The sequence below is a fragment of the Martes martes genome, assembly GCF_963455335.1.
Source record: "Martes martes genome assembly, chromosome: 5".
Taxonomy (NCBI): Eukaryota; Metazoa; Chordata; class Mammalia; order Carnivora; family Mustelidae; genus Martes; species Martes martes.
The window spans coordinates 130,596,921-130,617,635 of record NC_137892.1 but is presented as its reverse complement, the minus strand read 5'-3'; the positions used below and the strand labels follow the sequence as shown (position 1 = coordinate 130,617,635).

The following is a 20,715-nucleotide window of genomic DNA, read 5'->3' as shown; positions in this document are numbered from 1 at the left end:
AGAGAAAATAAGAAATTTCAAACAAAAATAATGAAATAGAGAATTCTTTTATCTGTGTTCTTGGATTTCAACTACACATTTTTTCTCTTCATTGTTCTCTCACTCTTTATTTTAGAAAATAATTGGAAGTATATTTTATAAACAATTTAGCTGTACTTTATTTATATGAATAACTTTTTCTATGACGGATTGCCTGTTCAGGTACACCTATTGTAACTGCCTTGATTGTAACACCGCGGGGATAATTTCATATTATTGTTCTGGCTTAAAGGAATCCATTAATTTTCTCTCTCTGTGGAACTTTTACCTCCAATGTGATGACTATCAGATTGAAACTATAAATTCTAACAAGCATTTGATAAGAAAAAATGTAATTAGAAAGTTATTTGCATTTAAAAGCCCTCTCTCCTCCCATAAAATTGGCTTGCTTTGAGGGTATATAGTTTAATAGAAACATCATGTAAGTCTAGAAATGAAGCAAAACTTTTAAAAGCTCTTCTCCATCAATCACATTTCTTTATAGCACATTTTCTTAGAGAACATATTTAATTAAGTTATTAATATCTCTCCATACGTAAAACAAGACTTTTAAAGCTCCTCCTCCATCAATCACAGTTCCTTATAGCACACTGACTTAACTGAGACACACAGTTACGTTATTAATATCTTTAATTTCCATCCACGTTCTTTATGGCAGTTTTTATAATAAGCTATTTTAGCAATACGTCTGGCTTGAATTAGGAGTATTGACCATATGCATTAAACTGAGGAATGCTCCATTCCTAAGGGAATCAGACAGGGCCCTAACCTAAATAAGGTACTCCAAATTAGCAAGCTTACTGTAAACACTTAAAAAAATTGTAATCTTTTTCTTCCTGGAGCGTCTTGTAGTAACAGAAAGTATAGATGTGGTAAAAACAAACAAAGAAATACAATCATCCCCCCCCCAAAAAAAAATCCCACAAAGATGAGTATATTTCAAAAGGGGTTAAAAGAAAGAGCTACCAATAGCGAAAGCTTTAACAATTGGTGTAACAGTAAATAATGTAGAGTTAGATTAATCCCAAAGTATAAAATAAATAATCATGAGACCATATTTACACAATATAATTAAACAATGGAGTAAATTAAAAAGCACAGGGAAATAGACAAATCTGTTCAAATTCCAAACAAACTTTTCTCTACTAAATAAAAGCATAATACAATAAACAACAATGAAGAACGCTGCATTTGATCTTACTTTGATAAGTCAGTTTATTTCAAATATGGAAGTCTTTCCTTTTCAGTGCTCCTTCGTCTTGTTTTGCTTAAGTATGATAGAATTATTTATGTTCCTTGTTTGGTCCCAGACTAGAGAATATTTTTTAAAGTATCATACAGACAGAGTAAAGTGCACAAATCTTAAGTGAATTTTCAAATGTATAAGCACAACCTCTCTATCCATTCATCCATTGTCAGTGGACATTTGGGCTGTTTCCATGGTTTGACTACTGTAGACTATGCTGCAATAAACATTGGGGTGCACGTATCCCTTTGAATTAGTGTTTTCGTAGTCTCTGGGTAAACATCCAGAAATGCAACTGCTGGATCGTAAGGCAGTTCTATTTTAACTTTTGGAGAAACCTCTGTACTGTTTTCCATAATGGCTATACCTGCACTGATTTCTCTTGAATATTTATTTACCTTATATTGGAATTGCTGGGTGATAAGGTAAGCTTATATTTAATTTTAGTGGATACTAAAATACTAAAATCCACTACTAAAATCCACTAAAAGTGGATTTCTGAAATGATTGTATTATTTTTCTCACATTCTTTGATTTTAGCTATTAGTAGGTATGCAGAGATATCTTATTGTTTTTAAATTTTTTTCCCATTGCAGTTTTATCTTACATTTCCCCAATGATTAATGTTGTTGTGCACATTTTTATAGGCTTACTGGTTGGATGAATATCCTCTTTGGTGAACTGCCCAGTCAAGTTTTCCTCATTTTTTTTTTCCTGTTGTTGGAGTTCTTTTTATAGTCTTGACATGAGTTCTTTGCTGGGATAAACTTTATAAATATCTTCTCCTCATCTGTGACTTGCCTTTTTACTCTCAGGGTTATTTTTTATTATTTTTTTGGTTTAACTTTATGACAATCAGGAAATTGGATTTTGTATATATATATATATATAGAGAGAGAGAGAGAGCGCTTTACAAAGGGTTTTTAATTAAGTTTTTAAAAGGTTATTTATTTGAGAGGGAGAGAGAGCACACAAGGGGATGGAAAGGCAGAGGGACAAGGAGACTCCCTGCTGAGCATGGAGCCTAATGAGGCTCTATCCTGGGACCCTGAAATCATGACCTGAGCCAAAGGCAGACGCCTAACCAACTGAGCCACCCAGGTGCCCCACAAAGGATTTATTTTAACCATAAACCGGTACTTAGGAATTATGCAAAGTCTGAGACCCTGAGAAAGTTAAGCAATATTTTTTTTTGTTATTATTAAAAATAATAGTAATATTTTAAGTCTCCTTGAAACACTATAATTCTTTACCAATAACTTAGGTATCATTGGGGAAAGTTCCATTTTGTAAAACATTTAGTTCTCTTCCATTCTACTTTATTTTATTCTACACAGTATAGTTCTAAAATGTTTTAGGCATGGTGGCTATATATATAATTACCATCATTACAATAATGAATCATAGAGTATCTTAACAAAACAGAGCTGCTGTTACATTGCTAAATTCCTACACCCAACACACCCTGTATTTTTAGACTTTGCAGAACACACAAGACCTTCCTTCTAAGAACTTACATTAGACATTCCAATGTCATCCAGACATACGACTTCTATATTAACATCAAACACGAATAAACAAATATAGTCAAATCTATGTCAACTGACACTTTATCCCCTAGGAGATCCTATAAAAGAGTGCTGCTGATGTTGCCCTATTTCCCCCAGTTCAGGAACTGGGACTGGTGAGAACTGGAGTAAGTGGATGTGTTAGGGTTTTGTCTTTTTTTTTTTTTTTTAAAGCAAGGATAATTTTAAGTATGAACATAATAAAAATAAGAGACTATTTTTTTATATTCTTTCCAGTATCCAGGTATGGCTTTAAATCTTTTATAAGTATTAATTTATTTTATCCTTGCAAAGTATTATTACTTAAGTATTATTACTACCCCATTTTACAGAAGAGACTGAATAATCTGCTAAAGACCACACACTTGCAAGAGGAATAACCATGGTTTGCTGGGCGACCCAGCTCTCCAACTTAGGGGTTTGATGGATTCTAAGAAGCTATCTTACTTTTTGTGCATATCTGGTATTACCACATACCTGAAAGATTTTGGTATTACCCATAAATTTGTTCTTTTGAAATCTACATATTTTGAGAGTCTGACATGAGTCTTTGTTGATTGTGGGGCAGCAAACTGATGGCAACGAACTTGGCTATTTTTATTTTACCCACAACAATTATTTTTAAAAATCTGAATCTGAATGCCTTTATTTCTTGGAAAATAAAACAAACTATTCAGGATTGTTCCATGGGTCTTTGCCCTCATCATGGCTCTCATGTAGACAGCATCGATTAAAAAAAAAGGATTCAATGACCTGCCAAAGATGACATTCTCCTCTTAGTTACTTTTCAGAGGAAGAGGATAATCTTGTGGACATATTTATGGCACTTTACTAAAATACAGTTCACCAGGCTTGAATTCTGAAGAGAGAATCTGGAGAATCTGAAAAGAATCTGGAGCTACATCTCCAGCGGATATGACTCAAAATCTCTACTTTCAATAACACACTCAAAGTTATAAGTAATCAGGTTTGGAAACCATGGTTCCTAAAATAAAGATGTATCTGAAAGTTTACACCTAGTTAAGGGATGAAGATATACGTGTATATATTCAGTATAATATAAGTAGTAAAAAATATATATATATGGGTTAGTCTCTCTCTCTCTCCCTGTGCATGTGCGCACACACACATTCAATCCCTGATTCCAAAACTAAATGGCTCTGTGCCCACAGAAAGTGACTCAGATTCTTCAAATCTTAATCTTCCCATCTGTAAAATGGAGATAACACTAGCAACTCTATCATAGATTATGATAATTAAATTAACACAAGTAAAACATTAATAAAGTTCACTCAGTGTTATCTATTTTAACCACTGTAATTTATAGCTGTACTATAAAATAATATTAATATCAAATGAATTGTATAGACCATATATTCTATACTTTCAAAAAAAGAAATGGTTCAAGGTAATTTGGGAAAAGGATACTGAGTCATGTTAAAAAAAAAGTGGGGATTGTTGAGTAAAAACGAAAGATAAGGTGAGTGCAGAGCTTCTGAAGAAGAAAATGATAAGATATTCTTAGGGGAGAGTCAGTGAAATTCCCTTGTGGCTAAAGCCAAGGAAAAAAATACAGAATTCTTATTATAAAGGTGTTTTATTGATATAATAAATTTGGAAGGTGAATTGTACATACACATTCCATTATTTTTTTTTAAGAAAGGAAACATATGAAGCAATTTAAAAACAATTTTCCTCAGCATTCCCAACTGGCTTGTACTGATCTGGGCATTTGCCTTCTAAATTGCAAGATGGTGGACTGCATGTGTGAGAAAATCGGTCCATTCTGGCATATCTTCGTGCTTAAAAATGTTCTAAGCATTTGTCCAAACATCGGGTAACAAGTTAGGTACTGCTTCAATTTCTTAAACTGAAAGCATTTCCCTTGATTTCTATATCTTATTGGGAAGATTTAAGGTAATCTATTTGTCTAGTCGAGATCATCTGTCTTATTTTTTAAAGAAAGCTTTCACTTAACTCCTAAATAATCTCAATATTAAAAACTATGTAATAGACTACAAAGCTATGGAACATTTACCCTCAACACTTGTTTGGGGAGAGTTAAAAGTGTTTAGAAGTAGAAAAAGGAGGATTGCTGAATTAATATGGAATGCCTCAATTTTAGTCTATTGTAGTTTTCCATTTCATTAAAGAAGAAAGTAATCAAGTATTTGTGTATTAGCAAAGAGGTGTATCGAAAAAAATCTTTGAAAAAAATGCATATATAGGGACGCCTGGGTGGCTCAGTTGGTTGGGCAGCTGCCTTCAGCTCAGGTCATGATCCCAGCGTCCTGGGATCGAGTCCCACATCGGGCTCCTTGCTCGGCAGGGAGCCTGCTTCTCCCTCTGCCTGCCACTCTGTCTGCTTGTGCTCACTCTCGCTCCTCTCTCTCTCTCTCTCTCTCTCTGACAAATAAATAAATAAATAAATCTTAAAAAAAATGCATATATACACATCTCTTAAAATATATAAAAGAAAAAATCTCTATTTTTATCACCTTAATAAATGTTTTAATATGTGTATATATTCCCTTAAGACAAACTTTTATTCACCTTAATATATTTGTAATCACAATATACATCAATATTTGTTTCTTTTTTCCCTATCTTTATAATATAAAATATTTCCCATTTTGAGACATGGTCCTAGTTGCTATTCTTTTTAATGGCCACACAATATTCCATCTTGTGTTAGTCATAGCTATAATAAGAAAAGCCCAATAGAGATACAGAGAAATAGTCTGCAATAGCCTCTTTACTACTGACATTTTTCACCATTACTTATTTTGAAACCCAGCTATATCATTAGTTGCTAGATCAATAGTCTCTTCAAATTATGTTAAAGGCAATTAGTCTAAAATCTCTGCATATACAAATGGCCAATTTTGCTGATGTGGCTTCAATGAAATCTGCCTGCTTGTAAAGGATTGATCAGAACAAGACGAATTTTGAGATGGACAGATTCAAACATTTCAATGTTTTCTGTTGCTACAGTTCTCAAATGCATCTGATTTGGTTTTGAGATATTAAATCTCATTTAAGCCTTACAATACAAATGCAAATGAAGTTTGAAGTTAATGTAGTCTAAGCATCGTGCCATTGATCTGTTTTCCTAGAACACAGGGACATACCGCTCCATTAGGTACCAGGCAGAATGATAGTGACAGAAAATTCTCCTAATATTCACTTAAATTTGATCATGAAGCAAAGAAAAAGAGGTAGGAACAGACCAAGCAAACCTATATCAAGGAATTGTGTATGGAAAAGATGCGTGTTCATTGGAGACTCTGTATCTTGGCCCTGCTGTGTAGTATCCCAGGCTGAAGCCCTACAAGGATTTGTATAAACTCCATCAGGATGCAGCTCCGGGGGCTTACAAGCAGTAAGCAAGTTGTAAGAATAATTTGCAGAGTAAGTGTTAAGCCTATCTGACATGGTAAACATAGACTAATCTGAACTGTCAAATACAGCAAACAAAGCAGACTGGTATCCAGAAATAGGCTGAACTAAAAAAAAAAATATTATTAAAATGGAACCAGCAGTTAGTAGTGTGAGTTAGAAGACAATCCCAAGAGAAGGAGTTTGGTATTGGAGAATTGGATAAGAACCTATATTTGAGAATTTAAAATACAATCCACATAAAGTCATTTTCATCATTAGTGGTCAGTAACAGAAATAATCTGTGTATAATAGCATATGTACATGTGCAGAGGACATGAGGAAATCAGGCCAGGCCCTAAAACCAGGCAGCATTTTAAGATCCATTAAACATTCATTTACATGTCACGCTAGCTAGACTTGCATGGAGCACAGCGCTGTATTGGCAAGTGTTATAGGCTGAATTGTATCGTCCCCAAATGCATATGTTGAAGCCCTAATTCCCAGTGATCCTCTTTGGAAGGTGTCCTTATAAGGAGAGGAAACAGACACCTGGCATATGTTAGCACAGAGAAAAGACCATGGGAGGACGGAGGGAGAGGGCGGACTACTGTACGCCAAGAAGAGAGGTCTCAGAAGGCTCCAATTCTACTGACCCCTTGATTTTGAAATTGCAGCATCTAGAAGAATGAAAAAATACAATTCTGTCGTTTAAGCTACACAGTCTGTTGTATCTTGTTACGGCAACCCTAGCAAACTTACAGAGCAAGTTAGACTGGTAAAATGTGGCAGGAAGGAGGAAGCTGCTCCCTTCTGAATATCTGCCAAGACCCAGCGTAGCCCCAGCTCCCAAACTGAGGGAGTGGACAGCAGCAAACTAATCCAGTTAGGGTCACTCGGAAGTGAGAGGGAACACAACCCACATACTTTAACAACTTCTGAGCTCTTTGATCTGGGGAGAAATAAATCCCCAAAGATATTCATCTATATGGAGAAAGGATTTTGCTTTATTTTTGTATTGAGTTGGAAGCATCTTGGGCCGTCAGGTGACAAGAGCAGGTGGCGGGCGGAAATGGCTCTAAAGATCTAGAGATACAGGATTGGGTGTTATTTTATAAGATTATTTTTTAAAAATTTTCATAAAATATATATAACAATTTTATAATATCAACCATTTCTAAGTGTGCAGTTTGCAAATATGTTCACAATGCTTTGTGACCTTCCATCATTCGCAGAAAAAACTCTGGAAACTATTAAACAATAATCCCCCCTTCCTCCTACCATCAGTCCCCGGTGACTTCTCTTATTTTCTGCTGCTATGAATTTGTCTATTCCAGGGACCTCATATAATTGGAATTATATAGTATTGCACAGGACTAATTTTTAAAGTCCTAGAAGTAAACAATGCCCCTAGAGAAACATTGTAGGGGAAGAAGGAGGGAAGTAATGAACGATGTTAGGAAAAATCAAGGACAAGGCCCAGTGGTCTGGCTTTCTCTCACTGTAATAATGCATATTATCTTCCCCACTGCCCTTCCCCGATATCCCTTCCACATCCTCACCAGCACTTGTTATAGTCTGTCTTTTCATAATACCCATTCTAACAAATGTGAAGTGATATCTCAATGTAGCTTTAATTTACATTTCCCTGATGATTAATGATGTTGCGTGCCCGTCTACATACCTGCTGGGCATTTGAGTATCTACTTTGGGGAGAAAAAAAATGTCTATTCTCATCCTTTGCCTACTTTTAGATTGGACTACTTATTTTCCTGCTCTTGAGTTGAGTCCCTTGTATATATTGGATATTAACCTCTTATCAGAGGTGGGGTTAGCAAACACTTCCTCCCATGCCATAGGTTGTCTTTCATTTTGTTGATTGTGTCTCTGGCTTTGCAGAAGCTTTTTGGTTTCATGTAGTCCCACTTATTTATGTTTGCTTTTGTCACTTGTGCTTTAGGTGTCACATCCAAAAAAAATCACTGCCAATATCAACATCAAGAAGCTTTTTCCCTGTGTTTTCTACTAGGAGTTTTATGGTTTCAAGTTGCACATGCATGTCTTCAATCCATTTAGAATTTCAGTATGGAGTGTCAGCTTTGCTCTGGTAATTAACTATATGTGAACTTTTTACATTTCTGGTATTTTTAGTAATGTACTTTAATTTTTTTTATCGTTTATTTTTTTCCATGTATTTATATCTTGTGTCTTACAAGCATATGGTAGGCACTTTGAGACTGAAATCATATTTTACAATTTATCTTCCCATCACGCCTGGATCAATGTTTTGCACACATTAAGAAATCGATAAACATTTTTGTCCATTTGTTTTCTAGAAACTAGGGATGCAAGGGAAAATACACCAAAAGAGGGATAAAGAGTCAATTTCTTTGTTTGGCAATGTGACCATAACCAGGCCACTTAAAAGTTTTTCTAGCCTTTTGTTCCTGTGCCTGTTACTTGAATATCTTATAATTTATAAGATCCCTGTATAACTTTTCAATTCTATGATTCTAGCCTGTTTTAGTTAATCTTAACTAAACACATTTTACAGGGTATTTTAAAACGCAACAAGTGTGTACTTCAATGATTCAGAATTGCACAAGTAAACATGTGTTCAAATTATGCTTTCTTCCCTAACAGTCTCTTCAACAAATTAAAGGTCAGAAGGACAGTATTATACTCTCAGCCTGATTCATGTTCTGTGAAAATGAAATATACTGACATCATATATTCTACTGGGACACATGATCTGTACCTATTTTCAGCCCGTGGCTCTTCACACTCCATTGTTTAAAAATAGATGAGTTCTGAACTATGGAGACAGGCTCGAAGGGCATTAACCTCTTTCTCCACAGTTAAGTTTGCCATTTTGCTCTAATCGAGTAAGTATAAATCTGATCATGTTAAAAATAGACCTTTTTACTTTGTACACATTCCAACAGGCTCTCATAAGCAGAGGGGTAGAGTTCACAGATTTCTTCTAATTAATTTTTTTAGTTTTAAATACACCACCTGCTTTTGCTAAAGCATTCATCAGTCCAACGATCCTAACATTTTAATGCCAAATTTTAATGCTAAGACATTGTCTCCAGAAAGCTGGCTGTTAAAATGAAGGAAGAACTTATCAGCAGATTGTTTGAATACATTCCAGAAGAAATGAGACATACGATAAGGCTGGACTTGTTGTCTCTCCTGTGTTTGGCTAACACCCTCTGAATGACCCCCTCATGGCCCTTACACACAGTTATAATTGGCTATTGACATTTTTGTCTCTAAGCCACAAGAGCCGTGAGAGCTGGGACTGTATCTTACTCTTCATTGAATCAGAGTAATACCAAAAATTAAATTTTACCGTGCACTTACTGTGTGCCTGATGCATTTCTAATTTTTTATACTTTTTGCTCATTTAATCTTTATAACATCTCTATGAGGTAGTTATTAGCACCATCATCCACATTCAAAAATGAGGAAAGTGAAATATATGCAAGTTACTAAATGGCCCAAAGTCATACATACAGTAGGTTGTGGAGCTGGATTTAAATGGGGTTGGTGGAACCAGGGCCATGCACTTAACCTTGATCACGCATAGCCCCTCCATAGTAGCTTCTCATGCACTGTTTGTTGTACAACTGAAAGACACACGTGACTATTAATGGCACTGAGTATTATAAAAGGGATTTAAACTGGATAGTTTAAAACAATAAAACTGGGTCTTCTCGAGCCACTAGGGGAGAATAGGAGCTTATAATAGGTGAATGGAAGCAGAAGAAAGAAAAGCTTTCTGTAGCCAGAGCCAGGTCAAAGAACAACTACAGTGTGGGGCGGTTTCCAGAGATTAATTTGGGCTTTGCAGACTCAGAATTTTGACTATATACAGTCACAGAGGAACTAGAGATTAAAGATTATAGATAATGAATACATAGATCATAAAATAATAGCTTTAATTCACAATGCCAAGTGTCTGAGTATCATCTTAAAGACTTTTCTCAGAATATTATGGTTGTTCTGGTCCAAGTATTTTAGTTCACAGTGAAAAGATCACTTCTCAGAATGCTGACAATTCTCATGGAGCCAGTGTTCAGGTCATATGGCCTAACTCGAGGATGGACGCACAACTTCATCTGCCACTCTGAATTCTTCTCCAACCTGAGGTGGCTCCCTACTTCAATTTGGACAGGGAGACCAATAATGTTTGTTCCATGAGCCACTGACAATACTCCGGGAAGACTTGGTATAGAATAGAAAAAAAAAAGGTATTTTTTGTCTATCCCATTGATCTAAAAACCAACCACAAGCAAAACAGGACATTCTGGCTTATGGTATATATGTAAAAATTACAGTCACAGAGGAATCCAGCATCCTTTTGTTATACATGAGAAACCACATCTTCCATACCATGATCAAAAGTGATACTAAGAATATTCTCTGGCCAGAGCACTTCATAGTTCTGGGCATCACTTTTTATTCACATGAACACCACTGTTTTGTTGATAAAATGCTCTCTTTGAGCTCTAACAATCAATGATTCCTTGAGATGATTTTCAAAGTGTGACATCCAAACTTTCTTTGCATTTGTTTATCCAGTAAGTAGTTATTAAGTACATACTGAAGACTGAAGATATGGTGGAAATCAAGAAGGATAAAGTTCTTGCCTTCTTGGATCCCAGACAACACAGGGGTATGTACACAACTAAAAGGCTTATGTGATGGAGACGGACTTCAAGAGAACTAATTTAGATAAACTTCTCAGGAAGGCCTCTTTGAGGAGGTACCATTTTTATTGAAAGAGGAACAGTAAGAATGAACCAGATATTTTTTTGAAGGCATTTCAACAATTTGTCTCCAATGTATGAAAAGATAAATCACCTAATTTATGCCACAGAAATAGAAATAGAAGAGTGCACTCAATGAAGCAGTGTTTTTGCAGCATCCACTAATACAACTGATTTGCATACGTGTGGTATGAGATTTCTGTAAGAGCTTTCAAAGGTCATGCAAGTGAAATTCTGCCACTTTACATCTTTGGGAGTCTTCATATTTAAAAGTATTCAGACACATTGAAAAAAAAATCTGGGATATAAAATGGATAAAATATTATAGGGCTTAATTGATCATGAATATAGAATGATTTTCACATTCCTTAACATTGCATTTTATATTTTTAAGCAATAGATCTTTTGCATATGTTTTTGAGAGGCTGGAGGTTTGACTTACCTTTCATTTCTATACATTCCTGAGTACCCAGACTTGTGTTAGCAGAAATCACTCCTCTTTAGTATACATTAGCATCTCAAATTAGGCTACATATTTTCATAAAAATAAGCCTTCTGCACAATGAAGTATTTTAAGTTAAAAGTTTTGTCGCAATATAAAATGGTGGTTGACTCAACTTTGAATATATGATTAGCAATTATATATGGCATGCGTATGTGTATACTATGCAAATCTTGTATTTTTACCTTCTGTCCCAAAATACATATCAAATAATCCAGCTTTCCTCTTCTGAGTATTCTAGTTTCTCTCATTTGACATGTATATCAATCATTCAATGTCTTCTACGTACCAGGCACTTTCTAGACGCTAGGAGTACAAGAGTGAGCAAAATATGCCTTGGCCAAGTTGATGCCTTAACTTCTAAGTTAAAAAGATTTCCTGTGATCTACCACTATAACTAATACAGTAAGTACATAATACTCCAATTTAATAGGGAGCAAGATATATTTCTCACTGTTCTTACTGAACTTTTCTTCAGAAGACATGTCTGGCTTTTTAAGGTTCAAGTCTTATTTATTTAATTTAATTCTTTTTAATTTAATTTAATTTCTTTTTTAGTGTTCAAAGATTCATTGTTTATGCACCCCACCCAGTGCTCCATGCAATACGTCCCCTCCTTAATACCCACCACCAGGGCACTTCTTCAAGTTTGATTTAAATAATAACTCCTGTTCTCTCATTGCTATGTGTCTTCTTACTTTCTTATCCTACTCATCTTATTTCCCTTCTAATAAAGTCTTAACTTGGCATAAAATTAAATGTAGGCTTTTGCAGGATTCTGATGCTAGATGAGCAAAAACTGAAAAGCAGAGAATAAATGGAGAACATCGTTTTCACCTTTTAAGGTGTTAAGTGTCTGAGCATTTAATTATGCTCAGATCTCTAATTCTATTAAGTTCTCTAATTTTATTAAGTAGTCACACAAATCTTATCTGTTTTTCAGCCATAATTCTATTAAAGGCTATTCACCCAGTAAATACTTACTGAGTTCCTACCATAACTGTCAACAAAGATATAAAGATTAAGGCATCGTCTCCAGCCTCAAGAAGCTCATAGTCTTTTTTTTTTTTTTAAAGATTTGATTGATTTATTTGACTGACAAAGATCACAAGAGAGGCAGGCAGAGAGAGAGAGAGGGAAGCAAGCTCCCTGCCGAGCAGAGAGCCCGATGCAGGGCTCGATCCCAGGACCCTGAGATCATGACCTGAGCCGAAGGCAGAGGCTTTAATCACTGAGCCACCCAGGCACCCCAAGAAGCTCATAGTCTTAAAAGAGACAAACAATAGGGGCGCCTGGGTGGCTCGGTGGGTTGGGCCTCTGCCTTCGGCTCGGGTCGTGGTCCCGGTGTTCTGGGATCGGGCCCCGCATCGGGCTCTCTGCTCGGCGGGGGGCCTGCTTCCCCCCCTCTCTCTGCCTGCCTCTCTGCCTACTTGTCATATCTCTCTCTCAAATAAATAAATAAATAAATTTAAAAAAAAAAAAGAAAAAAGAAAAAAAAAGAGACAAACAATAAACTGATAAGTGATAAATACAATGGGAGAGACAGAGTGCTCAGGGGAAATTTATGAGGAAGTTCATGTGGAGTGAGAATGCCTGACAGGAAGTGGAATGTAAGCTGAGTAGAAAGAAGTGAAGCTAGAATAGCATGAGGAAAAGCAATGAGGCAATTAGCAGCACTTTTCTTTTCCCAGAAAATTATGAACAATTCCTTGTTGATGAGGTATTAACGGAAAAAAGTAAAGATGAAGGCAGGGCATGGAGCGTCTCATCGGCCATGCCAAGGAAATTGGACTTTTCCTCTAGGGGATGGGAGATCGTGATCAGGTTCTAGGAAGAGAGGAGAATTGTCAAACTCATGTTTTCTATCAATCAATATGGTGGCTGTGTGACGGTATGCATTTGAGTTAAATAAGGTCAAAGGCAGGGAGAACAGTTGTAAATGCACTTCGGATGTTGAATTAAAAGATGCCGAAACCCTGAACTATGGTTTCTGAAAATATGGGGTAAACCGCTGGTCATACTTTAGTGACTGAACAGTTGTAGGAGTTAAGGAAATTGGACATATGGTCTCATATGGCTGTGGATGGGGTAAAAATGAAGAGTGCATTTTTTCCATTGAAGATCAGAGTTAAGGTATTGTGTGGCAAGAGAAAGGGTAGTTAATAAAATTCACATGATTAAGAAGGAGTTCTTGTAATCCTAATTTTATACTACACTGTGCATTTTCAGCACAGAGGAATGCTTCTCACTTAAGCATTCAACTTTAGGCTTTTTACACTCATTTTTCTTCTGGCTTTCTGTATTTCCTCAATGACATTTTATGCTGGATTCCTAACATTTCCGTGTTTCTTTCTTTTTAAAAAAAATATTTTATTTATTTATTTGACACAGAGAGAGAGAGAGAGCGCACAAGTAGGAGGAGTGGCAGAGGGAAAGGGAGAAGCAGGCTCCCTGAGGAGGGAGCCTGACATGGGGCTCGATCCCAGGACCCTGGGGATCCTGACTTGAGCCGAAGGCAGACACTTAACCGACTGAACTACCAAGGTGCCCCTTTCCTGTTTCTTTGAAATATATCCTTAGTTTTATAGTGTCTTCCTGTCTTTTGATTTAGTCTTAATATCTGATACTATCTCTTGGATTATATTCATCTCCCTACTATGGCCTCTACTGTCCTGTCTTTTTTTTTTTTTTTAAGATTTTATTTATTTATTTGTCAGAGAGAGAGAGAGAGAGAGAGAGAGAGAGAACAGGCAGACACAGTGGCGGAGGGAGAAGCAGGCTCCCTGCTGAGCAAGGAGCCCGATGCGGGACTCGATCCCAGGACGCTGGGATCATGACCTGAGCCCAAGGCAGCCGCTTAACCAACTGAGCCACCCAGGCGTCCCTACTGTCCTGTCTTTGAATCCCTCTGGGTCCTTGAGAACCCAGCTTGGTTCCAGTGTCCTGAGCTTCTGCCTTTTGGTGAAGGGGATTTGGATTTATTTATTATTATTATTATTAATTATTATTATTATTATTTTTGGAAAGGGAAAAAGTAGGGAGGGATGGTGGAGAGAGAATCTTAAGCAGGCTCCACACTCAGCACAGAGCCAACGCAGGGCTCGATCTCATAATCCTCAGATCATGACCTGAGCCAAAGTTGAGAGCCCTATGCTGAGTGAACTGAGCCACCCAGGGGCCCTAGGGGATTTAAATTCAAAACAAATTCTGTAATCCAACAAAGAGATAAAGCAAAACATATTGACAGTTTTTTTCTTAAACCCATTATTTTATTTTTAAAAATACAACAATAAAGAAGTTTGAATTGTGTTTCCTAAAGCAAAAAAGAAAAAAAAAATGATATTCTTATTTGAGGTATTTGTAAAGAAAATAAGCTAATCAACAGCAAATTTTGAGCTCTGTTATTGGCAAACTCTTAACTGATAGTTCAAGGCTCAAAACAAAACAAAATAGAACAGAACAAAAAAATGAATAACTTTTAGGGAATAGAGAAGCTTAGGAATGGATATAAATGGTAAAGATATTAGTTGCAATGAAAAGATTTACTGAGCATTTAATATAAGCTACATGTACTAAGAATTTCAAGAAAAATTTAAACTATAAAGAAGCCTTTGCTTTTAAGGAACTTTCAAGCGAAAATGGAGAAAACAAATAAGAAACACTAATGATAAAAGAGACAGGAATGGACAAAGAGCACACACGTGTTGTGGACTCAGTGCATTAGGGGTCAAAGAAAAGAGCGATGAAATCTAGGCTGGAAAAAAAAAAGTTGTAAATAAAGAAATATTTGAACTAGATTTTGCTAACAGATGACAGACATTTCTGAAAAACATATGATGCAAGGTGAGAAATTATAATTGATTTCTGCAAAACAGCAAGTTGCACAGTTTGGCTTTAGACCACTTTGGAACACGTAGAGCAGCAGGGAGAATAAAGCTGGAAATTCAGCTGAGATTGGAGCACAGAAGGGCTGGAATACGAGCCTAGGGAGGCTAAATTTGATATAATTTTATATGTAAAGAGTGAAAGTTTCTCAGCAGAAAAATGAGTCGCTTGTACATATGAAAAGAAAAAAAAAGATTAATCTGGCATCGATTTTTTAAATGGTAGTTAGAGAAAATGGCCCAGAGGCTGGAAGGCAAACTGAGGAGACCGTTCCAACTGTCCGTGTGAGAAGACTAGAGTCAGGACAAGGGCGGTGGGGAAGGAAACAAGGCTGCAGGTGTGGGGTGGACTGTCACACTGAACTGACAGCATTTGGCAATTGACTGGACAGGCAGAGCAGAAAAAGATAAAAAAAAAATAGACTACAATTTTACATTCCAAATAATTTGAGAGAATGACTAAAACATTTACTAAGAGACTTCAAAGGAAAAATGGTTTAGTAAAAAAAAAATGGTTTAGTAATGGAAGATAATGACTATATTACTTAGTTTACTATCTATATGGAGTCAGGGGAAAACCATGTAGATTTTAAGAAAACAGTGTTATTGGTGAGAACTTGGAGCTCAAAATTTACAGAATTAAGGTGCAAAAAGATATAAATTAAAAAAAAAGAACAAATTCAGAAATGCAAAATGAAAAGCCAAAGTCTTAGTAATGGTTCAGTGCTAAGGAAGCCCCAAAATGAGATTCAGGACGTGTGTTTTGTCAACAGTTTAAAAGGACCACCAAGGGCTCAAAGACAAAGGCTTTTTGTTGAGTAAGAGATCACCGATAATTTTCAAGGAAACAACTATAATAAAGAAGTGGCAATCAAACCACACAATGTAATGATTACACAGTGCGCGGTAATCAGTAATCGTGTGAGAAGGTTGGTAGTAGAAGAAAGAAGGGAGAGAAAAGCAGTGTGAGAAATATGAACAATCGTGCCAGTATTCTTTTGGTCTAGGAGTGACCAGAACATTCCCATGGGCAGAGAGAAGCCTTCTAGGGAGGGATGGGAAGAAGCTCTAAGGTAAACAGGCGATTACTGACATTGAAGTGTTTTAATGAGGAGATAGGAGAAATTAATTACTTGCAACAGGTCAGGTCAGTCTGTAATCAGGGTCTAAGTTCTAATAAACAGGTGAAGTGAACATGGGAAGAGATGAGAAACCAAAACGAAGATGAATAGTTCACTAAACACGAGAGGAATGAGTGAAAGATACAGACAATGAAGACAGATGAAGGAACTCTGGTAACCACAGATACAGAAAATAAAACCATTCTGACAATCATGATCATAAGAACAATTTTCCAGTACTTTTTTCCCCCCAACAATTAAAAGTCTTTATATGGGAGACCATAGGGGAGAATAAAGGCACAAAAGATGTGTCAACATTTAGTTCTGACTTTTCTTCTGAGTAGTGTCATAAGACGGCCTTGAAGATGTGCCATGAAAAGAGAAAATAAACCATGACCATGTACCATGGAGATCGAGGACTGTCCATCTTACCTCTCTCAGAGGATCGTTGAGTTCACTGAGAATGTTTTCCTCATCAAAGATTTTGCCTTGGTATCTGTGTTCATAGTAGTCGTGTATCTTCTGACGCATATCAGCTGGCAACTTATGGAAGGACATGTATTGTTCCACTTGCTTATACTGCAGGGAAAGGAAAAAGGAAATTAGAAAACATTGTTAGGCTGTATGAGAAATCATCATGTTACCTTGTTGTGCTAAATTCAATAATAGTTGAATAACAGTAACCGAAAGAAGAAATCCTTTGGGGGAAGGAACTGTTGTACTAGGATGTAATGCATCTACTGTGTGTCACATACTCAGCGAGGGATTTAGTAGATAAACACTTCCTGTGGAGAACTGAGATGTGGAGGGGCATGAAAGGAGTTCAGAGTGAATTCGAGGGTGTCACTCCAGAAAAACCAGTGAGGAGACAAGAAAAAAAACGTGATTTCACTTTTTTGGAATCTTTTTTTTTTTCGCTGCTTTCTAAAAGAAGTATCATGTTGATGTTTGGCCCCTCATCTGGATATAGAATTTCCTAAGATTGGGTAGAACAAGAAGTTTTATCTTAGACTTTTTAGCAAAAGATCACACCTAATTAAAATTTGAATTTAGTGACAGAGAGCTTGGCAGCTGTTTCCAAGTCACAGACACTCAAGCAACACAGATGGCCTGAAAAGTGAGAGAATATGTCACCCTTCAATTTAGGACTTGAAGAGTATCAGGGTGAGGCCAGATCCACAAAATTTTACAGCCAAAGTTAACTTAGATGTTTAAGTTAATTTAACCAAATAGTTCTTAAAACTAATTGTTGATAAAACTTGGGGTGAAGTTGACTTTGGGAATGTAGATTTTCAGGCTTAACTCCAGAGATTGATTCCCATGATGTATCTGCTTTTGTGAATTTACACACATACTTATACACACAAGTACACACATATGCACTTTGAAAATAAATCTCTGGTATTCAAAAAGGAACACGGATATTAGCTGGTAACTTACTAGAAGAGAATTTCAGCCTTTACTCCAGACCTATGAAATCAGTCTACATCTTAAAAAAAGATTCTCAGATGACCCATACACATTTAACTTTGAGAAACACTCCCTTGGTGTTGCAAATGGAGGTAGTCAGGGGACCATACTTTGAAACAATTATTTAGAGCCCCCCCAAATGAGTTTCATTGCATAGATGATAAAAATTGAATACAAGTTAAAAAAGTAGCTAATAAAACTGGATAAACATACTGGAATAAGATTTTTCCCTTAAAAAAACACATTTGATGTGTTTTGGAGAAAACATGGAAATTTTTTTCCCCTCACATCTTTTCCTGATGACTTAGAGGTCTCCCAACTCCTTGTCCATAATTAGTGTAATTGTAATTGGTACTTGATAACGCATACATCTAGTCAGAAACAGGAGCCCATTATATTTGTTCAATTTTTTTGTCCTTTCACATAACATTCCTATTTTTAAGACATTCCCTTTTGGAGATTAGTGTTCTTAAAGGAAATACAACTTTGTCATGAGACTTCCTTTATTTGGTCACCAGACTGTCCCCCAAGTATTTAAAGCCTGCAGCCTATATATATCTGTCTCGGAAGCAACTTGATTATGATTTAAGCATTTTAAATTTAGACAGCGATGCTTTCACTGTCATTGTGTGTAAGTGGCTTCTAGCATGTACTTGAGAAGGATTGGTTAATTTTTCCTGAAGAGCTCAGAATCTATATGCCTACTTAATCTTGGCAACCCACTTCTAGAGACCTGGGATTCAATCTGCTTGATCCCTCATGCAGCTGGTCCATAAGAAAGAAGTTTCAGTGACCTCTACAAGACTACTGTGTAGGATAAAGTTGATTTGCAGCTGGACTGAAAAAGAGCTATCTTTATTTCTAGACACATCCATGCATCTGATTTTTTTCTCCTAGTCAAAAAGAGGGCAGTGGGATATCTGATGTATTGTTTAGGGTCTGACAGTTCACTGGAAATCCCAAGTTTAAATTTTGCACTAATGCTTTGCAACTAGTTTATCTGGTTTGATTATTCTGGCTTGACTATTTAAAAAAAAGAAGATTTTATTTATTTATTCATGAGAGACAGAGAGAGAGAGAGAGAGAGAGGCAGAGACAGAGGGAGAAGCAGGCTCCTTGTGGAGCAGGAACTCAATCCCAGGACCCCAAGATCACTACCTGAGCCAAAGTCAGACATTTAACTGACTGAGACACCCAGGTGCCCAACTGGCTTGGCTATTTAAAAAGCCACCGAGAGCTTTGTTGCTGAGCTCCCCACACCCCCCAAAACCAAGGTTCCTTGCGCATACTTTGGTGGATCAAGCTGGGAACTCAGCATGTTCCATATGCCTAAAGATTGAGCCCACAGGGAGCTCAGGTTGGGGAAAGGCTCTTGGGCCTCTGATGCAAGTCTGCATTCTCTTTCTCCAAAGCACTGCATCCTTTGCCTCATACGAGTCAAGTCTGGTGAATCCTGCTAAATATTCAAACTTGGGAAAACAATGAAACAGCTTAAGAGTACAGGACTGCGGGGTCCCTGGGTGGCTCAGTGGGTTAAAGCCTCTGCCTTTGGCTCAGGTCATGATCCCAGGGTCCTGGGATGGAGCCCTGCTGAGCAGAGAGCCTGCTTCCTCCTCTCTCTCTGCCTGCATCTCTGACTACTTGTGATCTCTGTCTGTCAGATAAATAAATAAAATTAAAAAAAAAAAAGAGTACAGGACTGCCACAGTTTTGACACTTACTGCATTGATGAAAATCCTTTCAGTTCTGGACAAATAAAGGATTCAACTTTCTTCAGGACCAGTAGGGTCATGTAATCTCTGTTTATTTTTCTCAAAAGAAAAACAAGAACAAAAACAAAACAAAACAAAAAAAAAAAAACTGCTTGCCCAAACACTACTTGGACTGGTGAGAATCTTTAACTTTAACTAGGATACTAACCTCTAGATTTCTCTGCTCTTTGCAAGCATGTCAGTAGGTATGGGAGACAGTATTAAAAGTTAGTAGTATTTCAATTCATTTTTACGAAATCTGTGCCTATGGGCAAAGGCCTACTCATCTAGAGAAACAATCTGCTCAATGTCTATCTCGAATTAGAAAACGAATCCTTGATTAGCTAAATACAAATGTTACATATAAAGTTATTTTATTTTTATGGAAAGTCAGGATTTGTGGAATACAGTTATTTTTCCTCATATGAATCATTTAATCCCCTTAGACTTGAGTTTACTAACCTGCAGTAAAAGAGTATTTCACCAAATGATCTTCTTTGTTCTTTCAAACTAAAGCTCTATGAATATTTCTTGTTATTTAATCATGCTGAGTTCAATTTGATTTTTGAGCCCATATTACATATTTTAAAACAATCGGTTTAGAGTAATTATTGATCTAACAAATATTAACTGATTGCTGTGTGCCAATGGTTCTCCAGGTGTAGTTAAAGTGCAGATAAACCACCAGTTTCACTGGGGAGCTTGTTAGAAATGCACATTCAAAGTTTTCACCCCAGACCTATAGAGTCAGAAACTGTGAATTAGAAATTCTAGTAGTGTTTTAATAGGCCTTCCCTACACGAAAATATCAGAACCCCTTCTATATGCCAAGGACTATGTTATCTTAGGACATTAGGATGCACATTTGAGTGAGAGTAGGGGACAGAAAGGAAATTCAGTTTTGTTAAGTTAAGTTTAAGAGGCCCATGACACATCTTAATGCTTATATGTAGGTCAGGCACTTAAAAGAAAAAAATATAT

The 20,715-nt window shown here is 36.5% G+C and overlaps 1 protein-coding gene across 1 annotated transcript in view; it reads right to left on the bottom strand.

The window, feature by feature from the left end:
* The window catches only part of HCN1 (hyperpolarization activated cyclic nucleotide gated potassium channel 1), a gene marked incomplete at its 5' end in the record, with an annotated part of 390,251 nt that overhangs the window by 53,841 nt on the left and 315,695 nt on the right, over positions 1 to 20,715 (bottom strand). The window contains one exon of the mRNA XM_080804646.1: positions 16,946 to 17,092. Within this exon, the coding sequence (XP_080660772.1) occupies positions 16,946 to 17,092 (147 nt within the window). The remainder of the gene's footprint in view (positions 1 to 16,945; positions 17,093 to 20,715) is intronic.